The sequence below is a fragment of the Pleurodeles waltl genome, chromosome 3_1 (genome assembly GCF_031143425.1).
Source record: "Pleurodeles waltl isolate 20211129_DDA chromosome 3_1, aPleWal1.hap1.20221129, whole genome shotgun sequence".
In the NCBI taxonomy this organism is placed as follows: domain Eukaryota; kingdom Metazoa; phylum Chordata; class Amphibia; order Caudata; family Salamandridae; genus Pleurodeles; species Pleurodeles waltl.
In genome coordinates, this window is record NC_090440.1 from 1,956,004,357 (window position 1) to 1,956,024,278 (window position 19,922).

The 19,922-nt window shown below is 41.6% G+C and overlaps 1 protein-coding gene across 2 annotated transcripts in view; it reads left to right on the top strand.

Moving 5' to 3' along the window:
• SPECC1 (sperm antigen with calponin homology and coiled-coil domains 1) overlaps positions 1 to 18,605 on the top strand; it is a 956,149-nt gene extending 937,544 nt beyond the window's left edge. For both annotated transcript variants that reach the window (XM_069226282.1, XM_069226283.1), the window contains one exon: positions 17,599 to 18,605. In XM_069226282.1, coding sequence (XP_069082383.1) covers positions 17,599 to 17,688 — 90 coding nt within the window. In that variant the 3' untranslated portion in view covers positions 17,689 to 18,605. The remainder of the gene's footprint in view (positions 1 to 17,598) is intronic.
• Positions 18,606 to 19,922: the final 1,317 nt, after the last annotated feature.

Below are 19,922 nucleotides of genomic sequence, written 5' to 3' on the forward strand. Positions count from 1 at the left end.
AGATTCGTTTGGTTCTACAGGATGAGCTGATGTAAAGAATTAACTCTGCAGATGAGTTACAATTTTTTGGGGACTGAGCAACCATTTATGGTGCTATTTAGGTACTGGAAAGTTGTACGAGTTTGGCTTTTGAGAAAGATGTTCTTTTGCTGGGTGTTTGGATTTTCTAAGAACTAATGTTTAGCCGGTCTTTGCTAGGCATCTGTGCTTTGCTGTGATTTGGTTTTACTTCTAGTCATGCTGAATTAGAAATAGGACTTTGCTTTGAGCGAGGCTTTGCCATTCATTGGAGTTTGCAAGTTATCAGGCTTGGTAACGATCAGGATTTGTTGAGAATCATAGTTTCTGAACGTTGCTGTAATCCAGCATTTGTACAGTAGAAATAGAGCTTTGCTTCAATTGTGGTCATGCTTGGGTTCAGGTATGTCCATTGATTATGCCTGGCCAAGGTGGAGATTTTTAGAGAGATTACTTTAGAAGGATTTATGCTTTGTCAACAAGTAAACTTTGGCAATGATTTATTTTTCTCAGAATTAGTTTTGATTATACTTTTTTGACAGATAACCTTATTAGGGAGTTTTCTTTACTAGAATGTTGCTTTTCCTGGTAATCTCGTTAAATGCTGGAATTAATTTACAACTTGATTCAATTAGGAATCAACATTTGCTCTTAATCAAGGGTTGCTGGATTTAGGTGTGGGGGTATAGTTTGGCAGAGATTGGGATTTGCTCAAAACCCATCATTGCTAGAGATTCGTTCTGATTAAAAAATGTTTGATATGGACAAATTGTTGGTAAATACTAGACGTTATTGGGTATTAACCTTGCAAGACATTGAGTTTGTGGAGCACCAGGGTTTGTTGGAGTGTTTAGGTTGAAAAGACACTTGCTGTAACAAACAACTGATCTTAGTAGCAATGGGATTTGCTGAGAACTGCAGTTTTCCAAGGATTCATCTTGTTACAAATTCTCTTTTTTTACCTTTAAACTAGACAACATTTTCATCTCCACTAAAGGAAGTCCTGTCTGAACGCTGTCAGTTTGTAGGCAATATACAATGCTCACTCCTTTTCAGTCCAGTGGCCAACACTCTGTGGGTGCAGACACAGAGCCCCACAAAGCCATGTTTTGAAAAGAACCCTGTCAGTTCAATGTCATCTGACCCATAATTGACAACCAGGAGACATATTCAAACAGTACAATGGAACACCCTTTGGCAGTAGTACATGCATGGCCACCGTGAAATGGCAAGTCACCCGTTGGAGTATAGGTTAGATTCAAGCATGTTCAATCAAGCCTTTTCTTTCTAAGAGTCCAAAAAGGAAGTGTAGAGATCAACATGACGGTTCCATTGAGGTACTTGCAAACCTCTCTCATTTATCGTTGACAGTTTATATTGGCTTGTTTATGCTCTTTTTCCTATTCATCCAAAGGAATCTCTCACCTGCGGTGTGCTAACGTAAGAACAGGACCTCAAGGAGGGCTGTCAAACTAATCAGGCATGTTTTACATTTACTTGTCAATTGGTTTGTTTACTCTTCAGTTACGGTGTCTGTTCTTATTGGCAGACAATACAGCGCACAGTACATAGCAAAAATAACCTTTGGTGGATTGTAGAGGAAGCATCTGATGGTTGGTGGCTACTGTGAATTATCTTTTGTTCTTCAGCATATTCTATGTGAAAAGCCTCCTCTGATTAGAAGCAATTTGATCCCCCATAAATTTATTCTGCAGTACTAAGCCCACCACTGGGTCCTGAGGGCCACATTCTGCAGGGAGATGGAATAAACAACTGGTTTTTGAGTGACCTTGCGGGCTCCTAACATCATCAACTCTAAAGAGGTTTTACTTGTGCCTCACTATCATGCCAATACCAACTTTGAGGTTTTAGATCTTGCCTGTCAAGTGCTGACTGAAATTGTCACAGCCAATGTCTAGAAAAATCTTTAAATGCAACACCAGGGATTTAATTGTTTAAAAATATTTCCATTCCTCCATCTAAGGCTTTCTGCCAGGACAGAGAACATTCATTATTTCAGTGACGTTGTAGTGAAAGGGTGGTAAACAGATATTAAGTGTCTGATGCAATGAAATTCACACACATTACGCCTTATGTCAGGACCAACATAGTACTGCATCCAGCTGCCACTCCTTCTCGATCGAAGAACTCCAGAAATAGTTCTTCATCTATGGTGTTTCATGAAAATTCACCTCCTCCTCTACTGAACCTAATCAGGTGTCTGTCCAGACATGGCACAAAAATTAATTATCCCTTGGAATGAGCTAAGCTAACTAACTGATGGACTTTGCAAATGTTTGATTTTTTTCTAGGTATTCAGATTTTCTAGGAAATTAATCTTCTTGCTGTGAATTGGATTTAAGAAATATACTTAATTTAGGATGACTCTTTGGTCTTTCTGCTGGGTTTAGTATAGAGCTTTAGTTCATTATTTCGATTGCATATTGAAAAATATAAAATGATTTGAATGAAAGCTATTCTATCTAAACATAAAAATTGGTAGAACAAAATCACCACATGAAAATCTTGATGTGTTCTGTAAGGATGTTTCTATCTTCTTCAGCTGGAACTCAGGAGATTTTGCCACTAACTTTGCAGTATGTACACACCTCTTTCATGATTAAGTATTGCTGTTAGGCATGGACCTTTACCTAACGTTCTACTTTGGTTATCAAAACATAAGAAAGGGAGTCAACAAATAAGCCTTCAACAGTTATATGAAACCGATGACTGATTTACAAATAAACATTTCGGACTTACAAGTGACTTGTGTATGTTCACTGGAGTAACCTACACTTGCAGACATTACACCATGTTTACAAAAGTTGCAAAAACTGCTAACGTTTGTGAATTAACAATACGTAATTTATTTACATGTGTGTGTATTTTACGCACTGGTAAGTAGTCCCATAAATTTCTTTGTGGGCATCCCCAAGATGTGTGTTATAGGAGTGACTCAAGAAATACAGTACAAATGCAGTGCACTGCCACTGGTGTAGCTATAGTGGTATTTTCAAACGTGACTTACTGTATTTTCCTCAATGATATGCACACTTAAATTACAACTGGAAGATCCAGCTGCAGAAATGTGGGAAGGATCACCAAACACCCCAATATTACTGTTGGCGGAGGAATAAATGTTGTTAGAATAAAAACAGTTTCAATTGAGAACATGAACTATTTCAACGCTAATTAAAAAATGTGTTAAATGCCATAAATCTAAATTTGTAATGTAGGCAGGACATAAGCAAACAGGAAGAAACATGATGAATTAGAAGAATGATTTCTCTAGAAGTTCACATTGTCTGACAGTATTCCTTGTCGTCTTTCTTATTTCCTTTTGGTGTAACTTGTGTTTTCAACTAATCTGGTACACAGTAAAGGACCTGGTTTGTCTATTTTGTCTTTCTTACCACAGTACATAGCACACAGATACTTTCTCTGAAACTTTCTTCACATCTGTCATAGGTGGAGGGAGGTTCCAGGCTCTTAGAAGGTATAATTATGCCATTCATAATACCTACGGAGTGTTAAAAATCATTTTGCTTTCTGGGTGAATCTTTTGTAAGGCTTTTACCGAGCGTTACATAACGTCCAGTGTTTCCACTTTGTAATTATGCGGGTGGTACTATATTAGACCTTGTACTAAGGTTTGGCCACCAGTACTGCACCCCACAATGGCCATCATCTTAAACCAGTCCCTCAAAAGAGATATCTTAAATGCATTATCTGCTTAGTATACAATACTGATCTCCAGCCTCGCCCTACCCATGGATTTGTAGCATTCATGGATTTGGCACTTGGACCAACGAGGCTGCTGTGTCCAGGCGCATGTTTGTGGGTCATGGTCAGTTATTTAGGTGCATCTTTTCAGGGCTCTGTGGCTACTCCCACAACCTCCATCCTTTGCTTGGCATATTTTGATGGGCTGAGGAGCTATGCATGATCAGGATTTTTCCTCTCTACCCAGTCATGGCACTCGTGTTCTCCTCTTGCCCAAGATTCTTCTCTCCTTCGACCTCTCTCCCCTCAGCCTTCTTTCCTCCTCTTTTGTCCTTAGGTCTGCTCCTCTGACGTTTTCTTTGGTTGTTTTGATTGGGCTGCAGAAAGAGCCGTGTCATGCTTACAATCACTTTACAACCATAATCCAGCGACTTCCAGCTAATCTGGATGCTTTGGGTTTGGGTTTACTCTGCTGTTGGGATGCACTTTAAACAAAGAAATTCCAGTGATACCAATCTTTAGATTAGGAAACTCTGCTGAGGAAAAATTGTTCAGAGGAGTGCTGGGTGATTGGGGAACCAGGAACAGAGAACAGAGTCTATCACAAGCTTATTTTACTGTGTGCGCAAAATACACACATTTACAGATAGGTTATATTATGACTATTTATGAATGGTTGATTAAAAATATAAAGAAAGGCATATTTTAAGATCAATGTAGGTGTAAGTTATAGGAGACACATGTTATGCTTCCTTTCTTAAATCGGACCCACAGCTTTTGTTATGTACTCACTGAGTTGAGGGCTGTTGTGATGCGTCCATTCTTTAATAGCTGTGAGCGCCCTAGACACAGGGGAAAACCACACTCACGACCTAATACAAAGTTCTAAATATATGTGCCATTTGGTTTGGGAGGTAACATGAACATCCGAGAGAGGATCGGTGCAAATATAACACAAAGGAGAGCTTTAGATCCAGACTTTTTATGGTGTCAGACCACAGTAGGAGCTGAGCTTGCTAGACAGCAGTCTTTGCTATGTTTGGACTTTGCTACAGTTTTTGCCCTAATCAGGGATTTGACTTTCACATGAATTCTTTATTTACTGTATTTATCTTTCTAGAGATTTATTCACTTCTAGAGCTTGAGTTTATTTACAGAACTAGGTTTGAAAGCAGTGCACCTTTATGGCATTTTGTAGACATTGGCGACTTATTGTGGACTTGGATTTTAAAAAGGGCGTTATTCTGCTTCCCGTTGGTTTTAGCTAAGAACTTGTATTTATTGGGCGTCTACTAAGGTCTTGCGCTTTGCTGGCATTTGGTTTTGATTGGCGTCTTGGTTTAGTAGAAATATGACGTTACCGGGAGTCTTTTTGCCAAGTGACCAGCACTCTGTGACAGCAGGCAGTGAACCTCAAAAGGTTTATTCAGTATCAACAGTCCGTAATTGGTGCCCCAGAAGCCCTTCTTAAATAGACAAACGGTACATACTCTGACAGCAGCACACGTGGCTGCCAGGAAATGCTAAGCATCTGGTTGGTGTATCCGTGTAATGTCAAGCATGTTCCAACAAGCCTTCTAAACAGAATACTTGAACATTTGAAATAGCCTGGAAAGGAATGGGCTCATGTTTCCACACTGATGTTATTGTTGTGAGATACGAAATATTACATTCCACAATAGCAGTAACTTGCAACGAAGCACCTGACCACAGCCTGTACACATGTGCAAAGGCAGCGTCCTTCTAGTCCCAGGCCAGACACCGACACTCTAGGAGTGTTGCAAAGGAAATGACAGGGACGATGCATTTCGGCTCACCAAGAGCCTTGTTCCCATGAAATTAAGCATGTAGACATCAACATGGTGGTTCGCATGAAGTACCTGTCAATACCTCTAATTTGTTAGTAACAGTTTAAAGTGAATTGTGTATGCTTGGTTTTCTGCCCGCATTAGAATCATTTGTCTAAAATGTTAAACTAGGAATAGTCCTTAGGCAGCCCTGTCAAACTACTGAAACATGTATTTACCTGTTATTGTCAATTAGCTTGTTTACTTTCCATTTACTGCTTGAGATGTCATGCATAGAGAATGCGGTGTGCTCTCTATCACAAAATTAGCCCTTTGTGGATTGAAGAAAGGTCGGTGGCTCGTAGATAAGGCTAATGTGAGTTCACTTAAGGTTCCTTTGTTCTTCTTTAGTATATATTGGCGGGAAATACCACTCAGGAGGTTAAGACATGCTTGGGCCATCATCCTCATAAGCATCGGTTTATTATGCATGATCTGGTGTACATAAGAGTGCTGTTTGCCACACTGTGGGATCCAAACTAATATGATGTAGGTAGGTACAGGTTGCAGCTGTAAGTAGACTCTGTAGACTTGCAAGTAGAAGCATAGAGATATATTTACAAAAGTGTACATAAAGATGAGAAGTTTCCCAGACACCACAGTAGATGAGTAGATGTCAACTCGATTCAAGCTTTGATGTAATCAGTCTCTCAACTATTACTGATAGAGCCAGCTCTCAAAAGAACAGTAGGACATGATACCAAGACTGACATCATGGCCTACAGACAATCTGACACCCAGGTGGAGATCAGAAAGAAAAACAGGGGAAGATGCCACACACCCTGCACAAATGTGGGCTGAACAATGGCCACTAGACTGGCTCTCTAGATTCACAATCATGACCGTAGCAACACACTGCAGATGCACTAAAATGTTATTGTCACCAAGCTCATAACTGAACTGAAGGTTCTGCCTCTTTCCCTTCAGACTCCATCTGTGAGTATGTCTTAAAAAAAATCAAATACTATGCTAGTGAATCAAAAATGAATGTTACATTCCTTCACCCATGACTTTCCTTAGGTGCAAAGATCGTTAACTTGTGGTAATTTGTTTTTATCTGGTTGTCCAAAAGTGTGGAACTCTTCCTCATCCTATTTAATGCCAAGCAAAGTTGAGGTACCTCCTGATCTGGTCTCAAAATCCTGAAATACATTGCTATCTCTTGGCTAAATCTCTTGAAAACTCAACTCATTCCAGGCCACTTGCAACATGGTTTCAATCCTAGAAATGGTACGGGACTTGTGGTTGCAATTTGGAACTAAATCCTAATTCAGGTTGACATCAATCGAGTAAGGGGACTGCTTTGTTACCAACTTTTATTGCATTTTAATTTTAACTTGGGCATCTGGAGCAATTTCGGTGTGCTTTTATATATCGACTAGCGAATTGATTTAAAGCCATTTTTAAATATCTTTTAAATTTTACCTTTTATTTGTTGATATAAACAGGGGTTTGTCTCTTTTTACCCCGGAAGAGTTTCTCTGTTGTTTGGTCAGCCGCTTGCCTTCGAGGAATCGGCCTGTTAGAGCCCACCTCCTTTTCAGCATTGAGCGGGCAGACATCTTGGGAGTATTCCGGGTCAATAGGCTAGCTGCCGGCTGACGCCTTAGCTTCCGGGGGTGACATTGGCTATTTATGCTGTCGCTGAAGCGGACGCGCAGAATCTAATCGAGTAAGGGGACTACTTTGTTACCAACTTTTATTGCATTTTGATTTTAACTTGGGCATTTGGGACAATTTCAGTGTGCTTTTATATATCGACTAGCGAATTGATTTAAAGCCATTTTTAAATATCTCTTACATTTTACCTTTTATTTGTTGATATAAACAGGGGTTTGTCTCTTTTTACCCCGGCAGAGTTTCTCTGTTGTTTGGTCTGCCGCTTGCCTTCGAGGTCTGGGCCTGTTAGAGCCCACCTCCTTTTCGGCATTGAGCGGGCAGACATCTTGGGAGTATTCCGGGTCAGCGGGCTAGCTGCCGGCTGACGCCTTAGCTTCCGGGGGTGACATTGGCTATTTATGCGGTCGCTGAAGCGGACGCACAGAATCTAATCGAGTAAGGGGACTGCTTTGTTACCAACCTTTATTGCCATTTAATTTTAACTTGGGCATCTGGGGCAATTTCGGTGTGCTTTTATATATCAACTAGCGAATTGATTTAAAGCCATTTTTAAATATCTTTTAAATTTGACCTTTTATTTGTTGATATAAATGGGGGTTTGTCTCTTTTTACCCCGGCAGAGTTTCTCTGTTGTGTGGTCTGCCACTTGCCTTCGAGGTCTGGGCCTGTTAGAGCCCCACCTCCTTTTCAGCATTGAGCGGGCAGACATCGTGGGAGTATTCCGGGTCAGCGAGCTAGCTGCCAGCTGACGCCTTAGCTTTTGGAGGTGACATTGGCTATTTATGCGGTCGCTGTAGCGGACGCGCTGCTGGCGTGCCGCTGGCAAGCCCATCTGCGCCTGTCCGCGTCCAGAAGGGACAGAGGGCCGGTCATTATGCCTCTAACACCTGCCCCCCGCGCTGCATTGCCTACCTTAATCAGGAATTACTATCTATACATAAAGTCTCCTCTAACTATTGCTGCAGGCAACTAGACCTTGCGGTAGACATGAGTGCTTCTTGTAACTACTGTCATTGGAAGCCTTCCCCCCACTCGGAAGAAGGGGCCATTATAGATCCGGACACGAATGAGAAGTCCTCCAAGCCTATTATGACTTGGGGCCTAATTAATGCCCGCTCTCTTATTAAACATGCCTTTGAAATTAATGAATTAATTAATTCAGCTGACCTTGATTGCCTTTTTATTACGGAAACCTGGGCGAGAGCTGACTCTGACCCAAACTTTATAATCATGTCACCCCCAGGCTACTCTTTCGCTAGAAATGACAGAGAAGGAAAGAGGGGGGGGGAATAGCCATTATTTAAAAAAATCATTTAAGCTGTTCACTAACTGAACTCAATGTCAGTCATCAGATATGTGAAGGTTCTTATTTTAAAATTAAAGTTCAAAACAGCCTGGCCATTGAAGGCCTACTTCTTTATAGACCGCCGGGCCCCAAGAACGCCTTTCTGGCAGCCTGGCCTTCACTTTTGGAACCGTTGCTTTTAGCCGAGAAAGCCTTGGTATTAGGTGATTTTAACCTACACTTAGATGATTTATCTGACCCAGCCTTGGTAGATTTTACCAGCTATATGCAGAGCCTGGATTGGCACCTGGGAGACATCTCTCCTTCGCACACGGCGGGCCATACGCTGGATGCTATCTTTATTAGATCAGATTTGATCTCTAGAAATGATAACAGGGAGGTAGATTGGTCAGACCACTTTTTACTATCCATTAAGTTATCTTGGCAGCCCCCTGCTTCGAAATTGCCTCCAAGCACCGTCCTAAAAAGGCCATGGCACAAAATTAATAAGACCAATTTTCCACCAGCACTGAAAGCAGGTTGGGACCAGGCGAAGTCAGTAGGAGGCTCACATCTTGAGATTTTTGACCGGGGTCTGAAAAGGGCCATTGATGCGCTTGCACCACAGTCTGTAGTAATTACTAAAGCCCGACATGCTCAGTCTGCACCTTGGTACTCGGAGGAGTTGAAAGATTTACAAAGAACCTATCGCAGGCAGGAGCGTAAATGGCTACTAAATAAAACCCAATTAGAAAGAGGAAAACTCAGGGAAGCCCTTGGGAAGTATAAAGTGGCCATTAAGTTAGCTAAAACATTGTATTTTTCCAAAGTGATTGGAGGGGCTTTGAACTCCTCTAAAGAATTGTTTAATACAGTTCGTGCCTTGACGTCTTCTACGACGAGCCCAGGATTCTCCCCTTTAGAAAATTCTCTGCAATACTGTCAATTGGTGGTGGACTTTTTTAATAATAAAATTACCAAATTGCTGATGGACTTCAGTCCCCCCTCTCTTGATTTAGAGGGTGAATTGCCCTTTTTCCATGCAGAGTCACTTAACTCACTAGACTGCTTCCGACCCCTTTCTGCCAATAGAATCCTTGACTCTCTTATGGCAGTGAAATCAGGTTTACCTACGGATCCTTGTCTGACACGCATCTTAAAGTTAGCCCCTTCACTGGTGGCCGCTGCTTTGGAGCCAGTGTTCGCAGAAATCCTTCGGCAATGGAATTTCCTGGCTGTCTGGAAACAGTCCACAGTTATTCCTCTCATTAAAAAAACGGGAAAAGATGCTGCTGACCTTACAAATCTTCGCCCGATCTCATTATTGCTGTGTTTGGCCAAAATGTTAGAAAAACATCTTAATCAGGAGCTTGCCGAATTCCTTCAAGGGAATGGTAAACTGGACCCGTCACAGCACGGTTTTCGTGGTGCTCACAGCACGGAAACGGCATTCATTTCTACTTCAGATATTATCCGCCGAAGAGGGGATTTGGGATAAGGTACGATTCTAGTTCTGTTGGACCTGTCGGCAGTATTTGACACTATTTCTCCTACCATTCTGCTTAATCGTTTGTCCCAGGCCGGAGTGAGAGGGAAGGCTTGGAAGTTACTCAGCTCCTTTCTCACGGATAGAACAATCACAGTGGCCTGTGGCGACCATCGTGCTTCCCCTTTTCATCTTCCGTGTGGAGTTCCACAGGGGTCCTCCATCAGTCCGTCGCTTCTCAATTTATATATGGCGTCTCTGGCGAACCTGGTACGCTCCTTTGGCTTCCAGATTGTCTCTTATGCAGATGATACGCAGATGATTGTACCCGTTTCACATAACTGGGAGGACACAAAGGAGAAATTCCAATGCGGCATGACAGCAATCAACAACTGGATGGCCAATAATTGACTTAAACTCAATGGGGACAAGACAGTGATTATGTGATTTGGGCGCAATAATTCTCCCTGGAACAACAGTTGGTGGCCCCTGGTTTGTGGGGGGTTGTCCTTCTCCCATGCCCTCTGCTAAAAACGTAGGCATCATTTTCGACGACACCCTCTCTTTCAAGTTAGAGATTAATCATACAGTAAAGGTCTGTTTTTGGATATTAAAAACGCTCAAGAACATCTTACACCTTCTAGAGGATGACTTAAGGCGGCTGGTTGTGCTGGCGTTAGTTACCTCAAGACTTGACTACTGTAACGCGCTGCTGCTAAATGCAAACAAAACATCCCTTGACAAACTTCAGTCTATTCAGAATACGGCAGCACGCCTCATTTTGAATTGCCCCCAGTCCGCATCAGCTAGAGTCTGTTTGATATCTCTCCATTCGTTACCGATTAAAAAGAGAATTATTTTCAAGACACTCTGTCTTACTCATAGAGCCTTACAGTTGGACGGCTGTGACTATTTGAAGTCTGCTCTGCAATTTTATCAACCGACTAGATATCTGAGATCTTCTTTCAAATATATGATCACGGTTGTAACAAGGCTAGGTGGGTCGACCGTGCCTTTACGGTGGAAGCGGCGAGGCTCTGGAACACTCTGCCTTTTACACTCCGACAAAGGGCGACTCATTTTACCTTTAGGAAAAGCCTTAAAACCTGGCTCTTTGCTCAATAGGTATTCCTGTTGGTAGCTTGTGCTTTTCCCCTAGCTCTCGGTTTGATTAGCGCTTCGATGCTTTTGCCGGAATGCGCTCTATAAATTAACCAATACAATACAATATATCAATTTCAGGTCCTGATTCGTTCTCCTCTGCCTCTCTAGTACATTGTCTTTTCAAGGATGGCAGAAGGGCACCGGCATTAGCATTCTTGCTCTTAACTTGTTCTGAGCTTCTCTAAGTAGCCAGGAAGAATTAATCAAAAGAGACGTGTTCCTCCGGGTCTCCACCATTACATGTGTATTTTCAGGAGGCCCATGTCTTAAGCCCAACTCCTTCACATGTGCATGCCCTTCATTATTCAAGAAACTGCTCAGTAGCCACATCTAAGTACCTTCACTTCCTACATTGATAAATCCTAGATCTACATCAAGGTGTTCTGCTTTCACAATCAGTTGTAGCTCATTGCAAAAAGCAAAGATTTCATTTAGTAGTGAATGGTGAGATGTGGAGGCCCCATCATTTTCCTGTTTTGAACACTAACCTCCCTCTCCTCGTTTACCCACCCCATTGCTGTCATAACCACTGTATAAATATATCTGATGGAACGCTGGGCCCTTTGCGCTCCCACCGTTCCAAAAATATTGGTTTTCCGATGTACCTTTCTTATCGAACCAAGAGTGAAGAGAGTTTGCATTAATCACCAACAGTTCCCAGTTAACAAAGTAACACACTAGGCTACACAATGAGGTCCATGAATCAGGATTTTATTACAAGTAAACAGTCAGGTTAATATAAACCAATCTCATAAACATGCTGCGAAGATACGAAATCCCAACAGGATAAACAGATCTCCCGAAGAAGTTTAGATGCATCAGCAAAAGGCGTACAAGGTGTTCAGTTACAGCAGTACAGAAAATTAGCAATAAGATTTGGTGTTCAGAGAACAATCTTCAATTTTCTCTCCTAAGCATGAGTAATGTCTAAGGTCATATGACTCGGGACCTAAATTAATCAGAAATTATAAACGTGGGGGGGGGGGATCTCAAAAAGTCAGGGAAATTCGAGGAAAAAAAGGAAAATATGCCCTTGCATTTCAGAAGCAGGGTCAAGAGTCTTCTTAGACTCAGGAAATGTGTTAGCTAAAGCCACACTCCATAAAGCATAAGGACAAGGGCAAACGTCTGAGGTCTGTAACTCTCAGTCTCTAAGAAAAAATATGTCTGAAATCAAGCTGCAAGACTGATAATTGTGCCATCAGAAACTCCATTTACTCCTTCAGTCTCACGTTGCAAGTTGCAACATCTGTGCTTTCTCCCAGACCAGTCCTGAGAACAAAATCGTTCTTGGTCATCTAGACATTGCTTGCAACAATTTCTTACTAAGGGACTGTCAGCTCACACTCAGTCCCTCCATGTTCTTCCATCAATCTTTTTCCCAGACTCTCTACTTCTAACACAATGGTACATCTGTTTCCAAACTAGCATTTCATGTGAAGGCACCTACAAAGAAAAGACATGCAAGCAGAAATGGAAAACAGTTTCCTCATGTTGAGAGAAATTCAGGCCTACTTTAGTCAACTTAAACGTAGAGTGCAATTACACACATTTTAAATGTGTGTCATTGTGCATATGTAACTGCAAAACAATGAAAATGTCATTCCATAAGTTCAAATTAATTTCAGGTTACATATTTTAGGAAAATCAATTAACTTTTTGAATACACAAGTGTAAATGTTGCCAGGAACTACAATTTAAATTCAAAGTGAATGCATTAGTACACACATTTCCATGATTACTTCTCGTTGTTGGAGTTAATACATTTCAATAACGTAAGGATGGTTTCTAAGTCATTTCAAATGACTGCATTTATTATGTTAAGACACACATTATATATGATTTCCTAGTTCTACAGTCAATGCACTTTGTTTCTGAATTCAAGTCCATCATTTTATATTAATAAAGTTAAAACCTACATTATATGAAATGTTATTTGTACATATCAGTCAAAGTTGTGACATCAGGTAAATTTACGCTGCACCATTGTTATCTAACATCATGATGAATACAGAGTGTCAGATCATATTGCTTCGGTCACCTGGCGGTCTTTCTATTAGTTATGACAACTGAGAGGATGTCTCCTATGTAATGCCTCTGACCTTCATGCAATGAATACTTACTTGTTACCTTCAAACTGTATTACGATTATGTTGTCATACCTGATTTCTTCATGGATATTCTCCAGAGTTCAAAATGTGGCTTATCACTGGCCATAACAAAAGAAACCCAGTCAATTCCTTCCTTCAAATTCGTCACTGGTTCCCAGTGATGGCTATACTTTAATTCAAAACATCAACCTCAGACATGCTTGATGAGAACTGCCTCCATTCCCCTGAAGAACAAACACCTCATATACTCCCTTTGGACTTTACCAATTGCATTCTATTGTCCTCCTCATCCTCCTTTCAAATGTGTAGGAACGGTAGACAACCGTTTCTCCACAGAAGCCTTCAAGCTCTAGAGCAATTAGCCCGTCCACACCAGAGTCTTCCCTTCTATCATCTCATCTCATAGAGAAAGAGTCCCAAAACCTTTCCCTCAGTCAACTCAGATCGGCCATTTTTCTCCCTGTGCTGCATGTGAAATGATTCTTTGGAAGCCATTAGTAGATTCCTTTAAGCCCTGAAGAGCCACATGAACTCCTCATGAGGTTACCGAGTGGAGAAAAGAGACCGGTGCCTCAGAGGCCCTTCTTGCCAGTACTGAGACTACAGCAGCCATGTTAGAGATGTGTATACACATCCTACCCCCACAAAAGGTTCTGAAAAGCCAATAGACTACACTGGTTTTACCTTATATATGTTTGATACATTTTGTAGTATATAGCAAATTAATATCAGTTATAATGATAAGTAGAAAACAGAGAAGGTGAATGAAGGAAAACTTAATATAAATATATTCCAAACAGGAGCATTAGTCTCACAAAGCTGATGTTGTATTCGGTCATCATTTGCTTCCCAGCGTGTAGCCGGGAATAGTTGCAAGAATTACACCTGTATGAGAAACTCATGTATGAAAACAAACAGTTGACTTCAAAATGGAGAAACACATCTTTCACAAGGCCTAACCATAACCACAATACACAGTCTGTTGCAAAAGTAGAGATGTGTGTTTTGGGTCAGGACCTCCTCAGTTCTAGGTGACATAAGTGAAGAATGGCCACCAGTCTCCCAGTTTACCTCATGTGACATTCTCATATGCCAGACTAGCACCAAGCAGCGCAGCCATGGCCTTAACTCTTTTTTAAAATCATCCTTGGCTATGTATCCAAGAAGTAGGCAAAATGAAACACATTACAGTAGTTCTAGTGAATAAGTACCATATATGCTGGACCTCAGAGCAACCATACGAAGACAACATAGACAGTATTGCTAACAAGCAAAGCTCCTGAGAGAGACCACCTCATTGGCAGTGAAGCAATTTCAACAGTTCCGAAAAGAGAATCAGTAATAACTTTCAAATACTTCTCTCCTCATACTTTCAGGGGTTTTACTTTAAAGAGAACGAAACACACTTCTTTACATTAACTTTGCACATTTTTTTGAACTAACTATTGTTTTTGGTGTTCAGTTTTAAAAACGTTTGTGTTTTTGCTTTGAGAAAAAAAAACATTCTTGGTGAATTTTAAATGGAAATGGGGCCCAGGGCACTGCGAGCAAAGCACGCAATGTTACGTGAACATCTGCACAAGTCTGTTAGGGTACAAAACGCAACATTTCTCTGCAGTAAATATACAAAGCGTTTATGCTGTCTTTTACAAAGTTGCTTACATTATATTTTCTACGGAACACTTAGAAAAGAAAACAAAACCGCATGAAGCTGTGTGTGACAAGAAATACAGAAAACGCCACTGCGAGACCTAATTAACTTTAAGAAAAAAGATGAGTGGAATACAATCAGAGAGTATGAAAGTAGGCCTGTGGCACAGCGCAGGGTGGGTCAGCGTGGTAGATAACTGACTCCTCAAACTATGTTCCCTTTGAGAGAGCGTAAATGTCAATTTGAAGGATATGTCCTGCAATACGAAGTGTGTAGCTGGCGAACAGGAGGCTTCGTTCAACAATCTTTGTTTTTATATGTCCCTGGTGATTAGGGCTCACTCTAACCTGAAACCCTGCGATTTAACAACAGAACAGAAATTAGCATTCCGACGTGGCTGCCACATGCACTCATGCGACATTTACCGTGATGGGATTTTTAGTTTTTCTTTTGCCATTATAAGCAAATGTCAGTCATCATTTAAAATGCTGTTGATTAAATGGCCAGGACTGGCTGCTGGCGCATAAATGACATGTTGCCAGCTGTGTTTCAGTCCATACATTAATTACCCAGGACATGGGCAAGAGCTGAACTTAGATCCTGAACTTTGGCGCTAGGTCTCAATCTCAGGGTCTTCCCTGAGATCGTGAGTGTGCACTCTAGAGAGCAGTGCTGCTATGTAGATAGCATTATCTTCCATTGTGCGTAGCAGTATCAAATTCTTCTTCCTCCCTATCCGGTCTTCATCCCTTAATCTGGCCATCGCCATGGACCACATTATCTTCATCCCTCAGTCAGGCCATCTCACTGGATCACGTTCTTCGTCCCTTAGGCCATCACAATGCACCATATCATATTCCTCCCGCAATCAGACAATCACACTGGAACATATCTTCTTCCCTTTATCTGGCTCTCACACTGGACCATATCTTCTTCATCCTCAGTCAAGCTATCACATTGGACAACATCTTCTTCAACCCTCAATCACACTGAACCACCTCTTTTTCATCCTTAAGTTCGGCCATCACAATAGACCATATCTTCAACATCCTCAATCAAGCCATCACATTGGACAACTTCTTCATCCTTCAATTCGGCTATCACAGTCACCTCATCTTCTCCATCCAGAATCACATCACACAACATCTCATGGAAATGCACTTTACTAGCTCTGAATGTTTGAGGGCTTTGTAGGACGTTTTCAAACTGGTACAGGTACACTGATACCATTGAACGGGGGTTAATGCCCACAGCCTGAAAGGCCACCTGAATTCTGATGTTTGACATGAAAACTCAGGGCTAACTCTTGATGACAGACCGTCAGTCACCACAGTAAGCCTAACTCTGTTAAAAAGAAGCCCGTAGCTTGGAATTCATTTCCTTTATTCCTGAGTTCACTTCCTTTGTTCTGTATTAAGCGTGGAAGAGTTGCGGGCCGCCAGCAATACAAAGTGGATGCAAGGCCTTCAGTGGAAAAATATCTTTTTACTTGTGTTTATCATAAATGTGCAATCTCGTACGCTGCTCTTGCACTGATGAACCAGTCTGCACCGATTCCATATGATGCGCCCATAACTCGTACACTCCAATATTGTACATGATTTCTGGTCATTATTTACAATAACGCTGCTCTGAAGTACCCATGCAGCAATTGTTAACTTCGTAGTGTTTTGTTTGACTCATGTAATGATTTGTTGCTTGAATACCGCCTCATACATCTGAGAGCACTCAAAGTGCATTCTGATGTATGCATAACACGCTACTCTACTGGTTGTGCTTGATAAGTTTATTGTCTGGCCTGTGTGGGTAGTATTTTGGTATTGTGTGTGATGACGAGGGGTGCTATTATTCTGTCACATGTAGGTGCGCTTAAGCATGTAGTGTAGAGAAATGAGCGATAGTCCTGTACGGTTGCATATGCCATAATTGCTTGTGACTGGCAAATTGCGGGTTTATAGTGTAGAATAGGTGAGGTGTGTTTTGGTCTTCCGCAGGATGACGAAAGAGGTGGTGGTTTTGTGTCACATGAGGCTGCTTTTAAGTGAAAAGTGGAGCACTGTGCAGAGGGGTGATAGATTGTGGCATACTTTCATACAAATCATTGTGTGTTGTTGGGAGACCTTGTGAGAAGTGTTTGGGATGTATGTGATGACCACAGAGGTACTCTAATTGGGTCATGCTTCAACATGGAAATGAAGAAGAGGTAGACTCTTACACTAATGCATATCACTGTGCACCTGGAAGAGCTCAGGCTTTCAGTGTACCTTAGGTAGGATTTGTTTTAATGTTGTACTTGCTGACCAGTCAAGTGTTCAAATCATGTCACAACAAACGTAGTTGTGCATAAGCATGGACTAGAGTGAAGCTGGGTGAGAACTACACCTGGATGTTTTGATGCCTACCTTCTTTCCATGGGTGATTGATTCTACATCATGTGGTAGATAGGGTCTGATAGTTCATCACACTGTCAAGGTCTCATCCATTCCTGTTATCTGCCTTGTCCTCGTTGATTTGACTATCCAGATATTCACTTACCCACGCCTCGCTCCCCTATCCTTTCTCCATCTATGAAGTGTTATGTTGTGAAAGTCATCGTAAGAATGGAGCACTTTACTTCCATGTGAGCCCTAACAGTGCCATGTCTGCCTCTCCTTTGCTTACAATTCCTCTCTCCTGTTTTTTACCCCTCGTAGGAGCTGAACCAGATGCTCTTCACAGACCGACCGGACTGGCAAAGTGTCATGCAGTACATGGCCCAGATCTACAAATACTTCGAGACATGAGACGCATCCAGAGGGGGAGAGACACACAGACGGTTAATTAAGCGGCCAAGGAAGCACGCAGTCACTTTATATTTGCCTTCATTTCTCCTATATTGATGTATCAAGGGAGCATAGGTCTCTGCTCATCTCTCATGCCAGCATCACTGACGGCACAAAGTAGCCAACCAGGAGACTATCGCTCCATCATGGCCATTCAAGTATAGACTGGAAGACATGTTTAAATTATTAAGATGGCTGCTCTCATCTTCTGCATTGCTGAGCAGCATGGACCTCGAAGAGATCCCCACTTGCTATCTTTGATGCTTTTGGAATAATTTCACATTTTGATAATGATACCTGAAAGTGCGATGCTTTGGAATCACATAATGCACGGAATTGTTATCAGCCCTCTGAATTATGTATTTTCAACTTTGGAGAAATTCTCAAAAAACACTAAAAAACACAATATCGTAAAACAAGCATGGCAGGTAAACTTCCTTTTATGTGCTGAAGAGCCATCTTGGGGTTCTGGTTAAGCTTACCAACCTTTGGTCTTTTTTTTTTTTTTTATTTCACCAGAACTGCTTGATCACATTGTATAGTCCTAAAAGCATAAACTATGGCAACCAGTCATCCCGACATGCATAGATCCATCTGGTCATCTTTCTTTATCGCTCACCATCTGTCTTTGTGTCTAACCTACTCTGTCTAGCGGAAGACATCATACATATCTGTCTAATACAACTGTGTTTCACATCCCATGAAAAAAAAAACAAACACACACACACCTCCCCTCCCCTCCCCTTAATCCACACCAACGACCACCAGCCTTGACCTGTTGAAGGTTTTGTAGCCTGTGCCAGATCATTCGTCATTCCCAGCACAGAGGAGAAGACAACAGGTTTTCTATTGTAACTAATAAAACCACGCCTCGAAAACCTTTTGGCTGCCGACCTTCTCATTGTCCTGGGCAGGATGTGAGCTAACAGGTAAAATGGATGGAACTTTTAACCAATCAGCAAATCACGACCTTTCACTAAGAACAGTAGTTTGACCAGTAGGGGAACTGCCGTGTCAAGCGGCTGGCACAGACGTCTCCTGTGTGATACGTATGTGGTAAATGGGGCTCTTGAATGCATAAAAATTCAATTACAGTCCTCTGATGGCTGGTCTGCAATGCTAATAAAACGATTTTCGGTACAAAGTGTCATCCTAGTCCCGAGTCCTTGCCTAGGACATTGGATGCACATGAGCATTGAGCACAATACAAAATTGCGTTTTGAACATCTTTCCAATAACATTGATAACAGCATATATCATGCATCCGCCAGAGTTGCAAACTTTTTGCAGAGTATTCTACGAATAAGCATTGACGAAGAGAATAATGTTTTGACTTTTGTGTAGGGAAAATGTGTTCTTACACTTAAAACACACAGGAGACTTATCATAAGCAGTGCACGCTTCCCTCGAAAGCAGAAGAGAAACCATAAACATAGCAGCAGTTCAAGCTTCTCCTACACAAACAACAGGGTATCATAAGCACAGCTCCCCACACATTCTGAACAATTCCAGCACACACAAGTAAAAATAAAGTGCTTCAGGGGACAGAAGTGCGGAGGAATTGCGAGTAGCATGCAGGCACAACCGTAAGAAGAGACAGGTCAAAGGTGGCACAGAGAGACCAAGAGTGTCATGGAGGGAACAGAAGAGGCAGGGAAGGAGGCGAAGCACTGATATTGAAAAATTGTCTTGCAGACAGGAACACTCTCTCCCAATAGTAACAAGGGTGAACTGTACAACAGCATTTGTGTACCCAGATTATTCATACTACTCAAAGACATTTGCTTGTGTACGTACACGCCTATAGTGGGGGCCACTGGAATGATGTGATTTTGCGGCCGCTGTGTTTGCAGCATGATTTTGGATTTGTCACCTTTGCCACATTCTCCATCATTGCTGATTTTAACAAAAAAAAACAATTCTAGCTCAAACAGATCAAAAGCTACTAAAATGGGGCAACAAGTGTTGACGTGCAGTGGAAGGCCCTCCTCAAAGGTTGACTGATCACCGTTCCGTTGCTTATTGCCATAGCTGAGTGATAAACTGGAACAAAGAAGGTAAAGCTTATGCCATGTGCTAAGAAGTATAACAAGCATTTATAATGCAACGGGTCTCGCAAGTTAGTGCTATTAGCAGTTGTAAACTCCCAACCAGACTTATCTTGCCACATTAAATGGAAAAAAGGAGCGCGATTG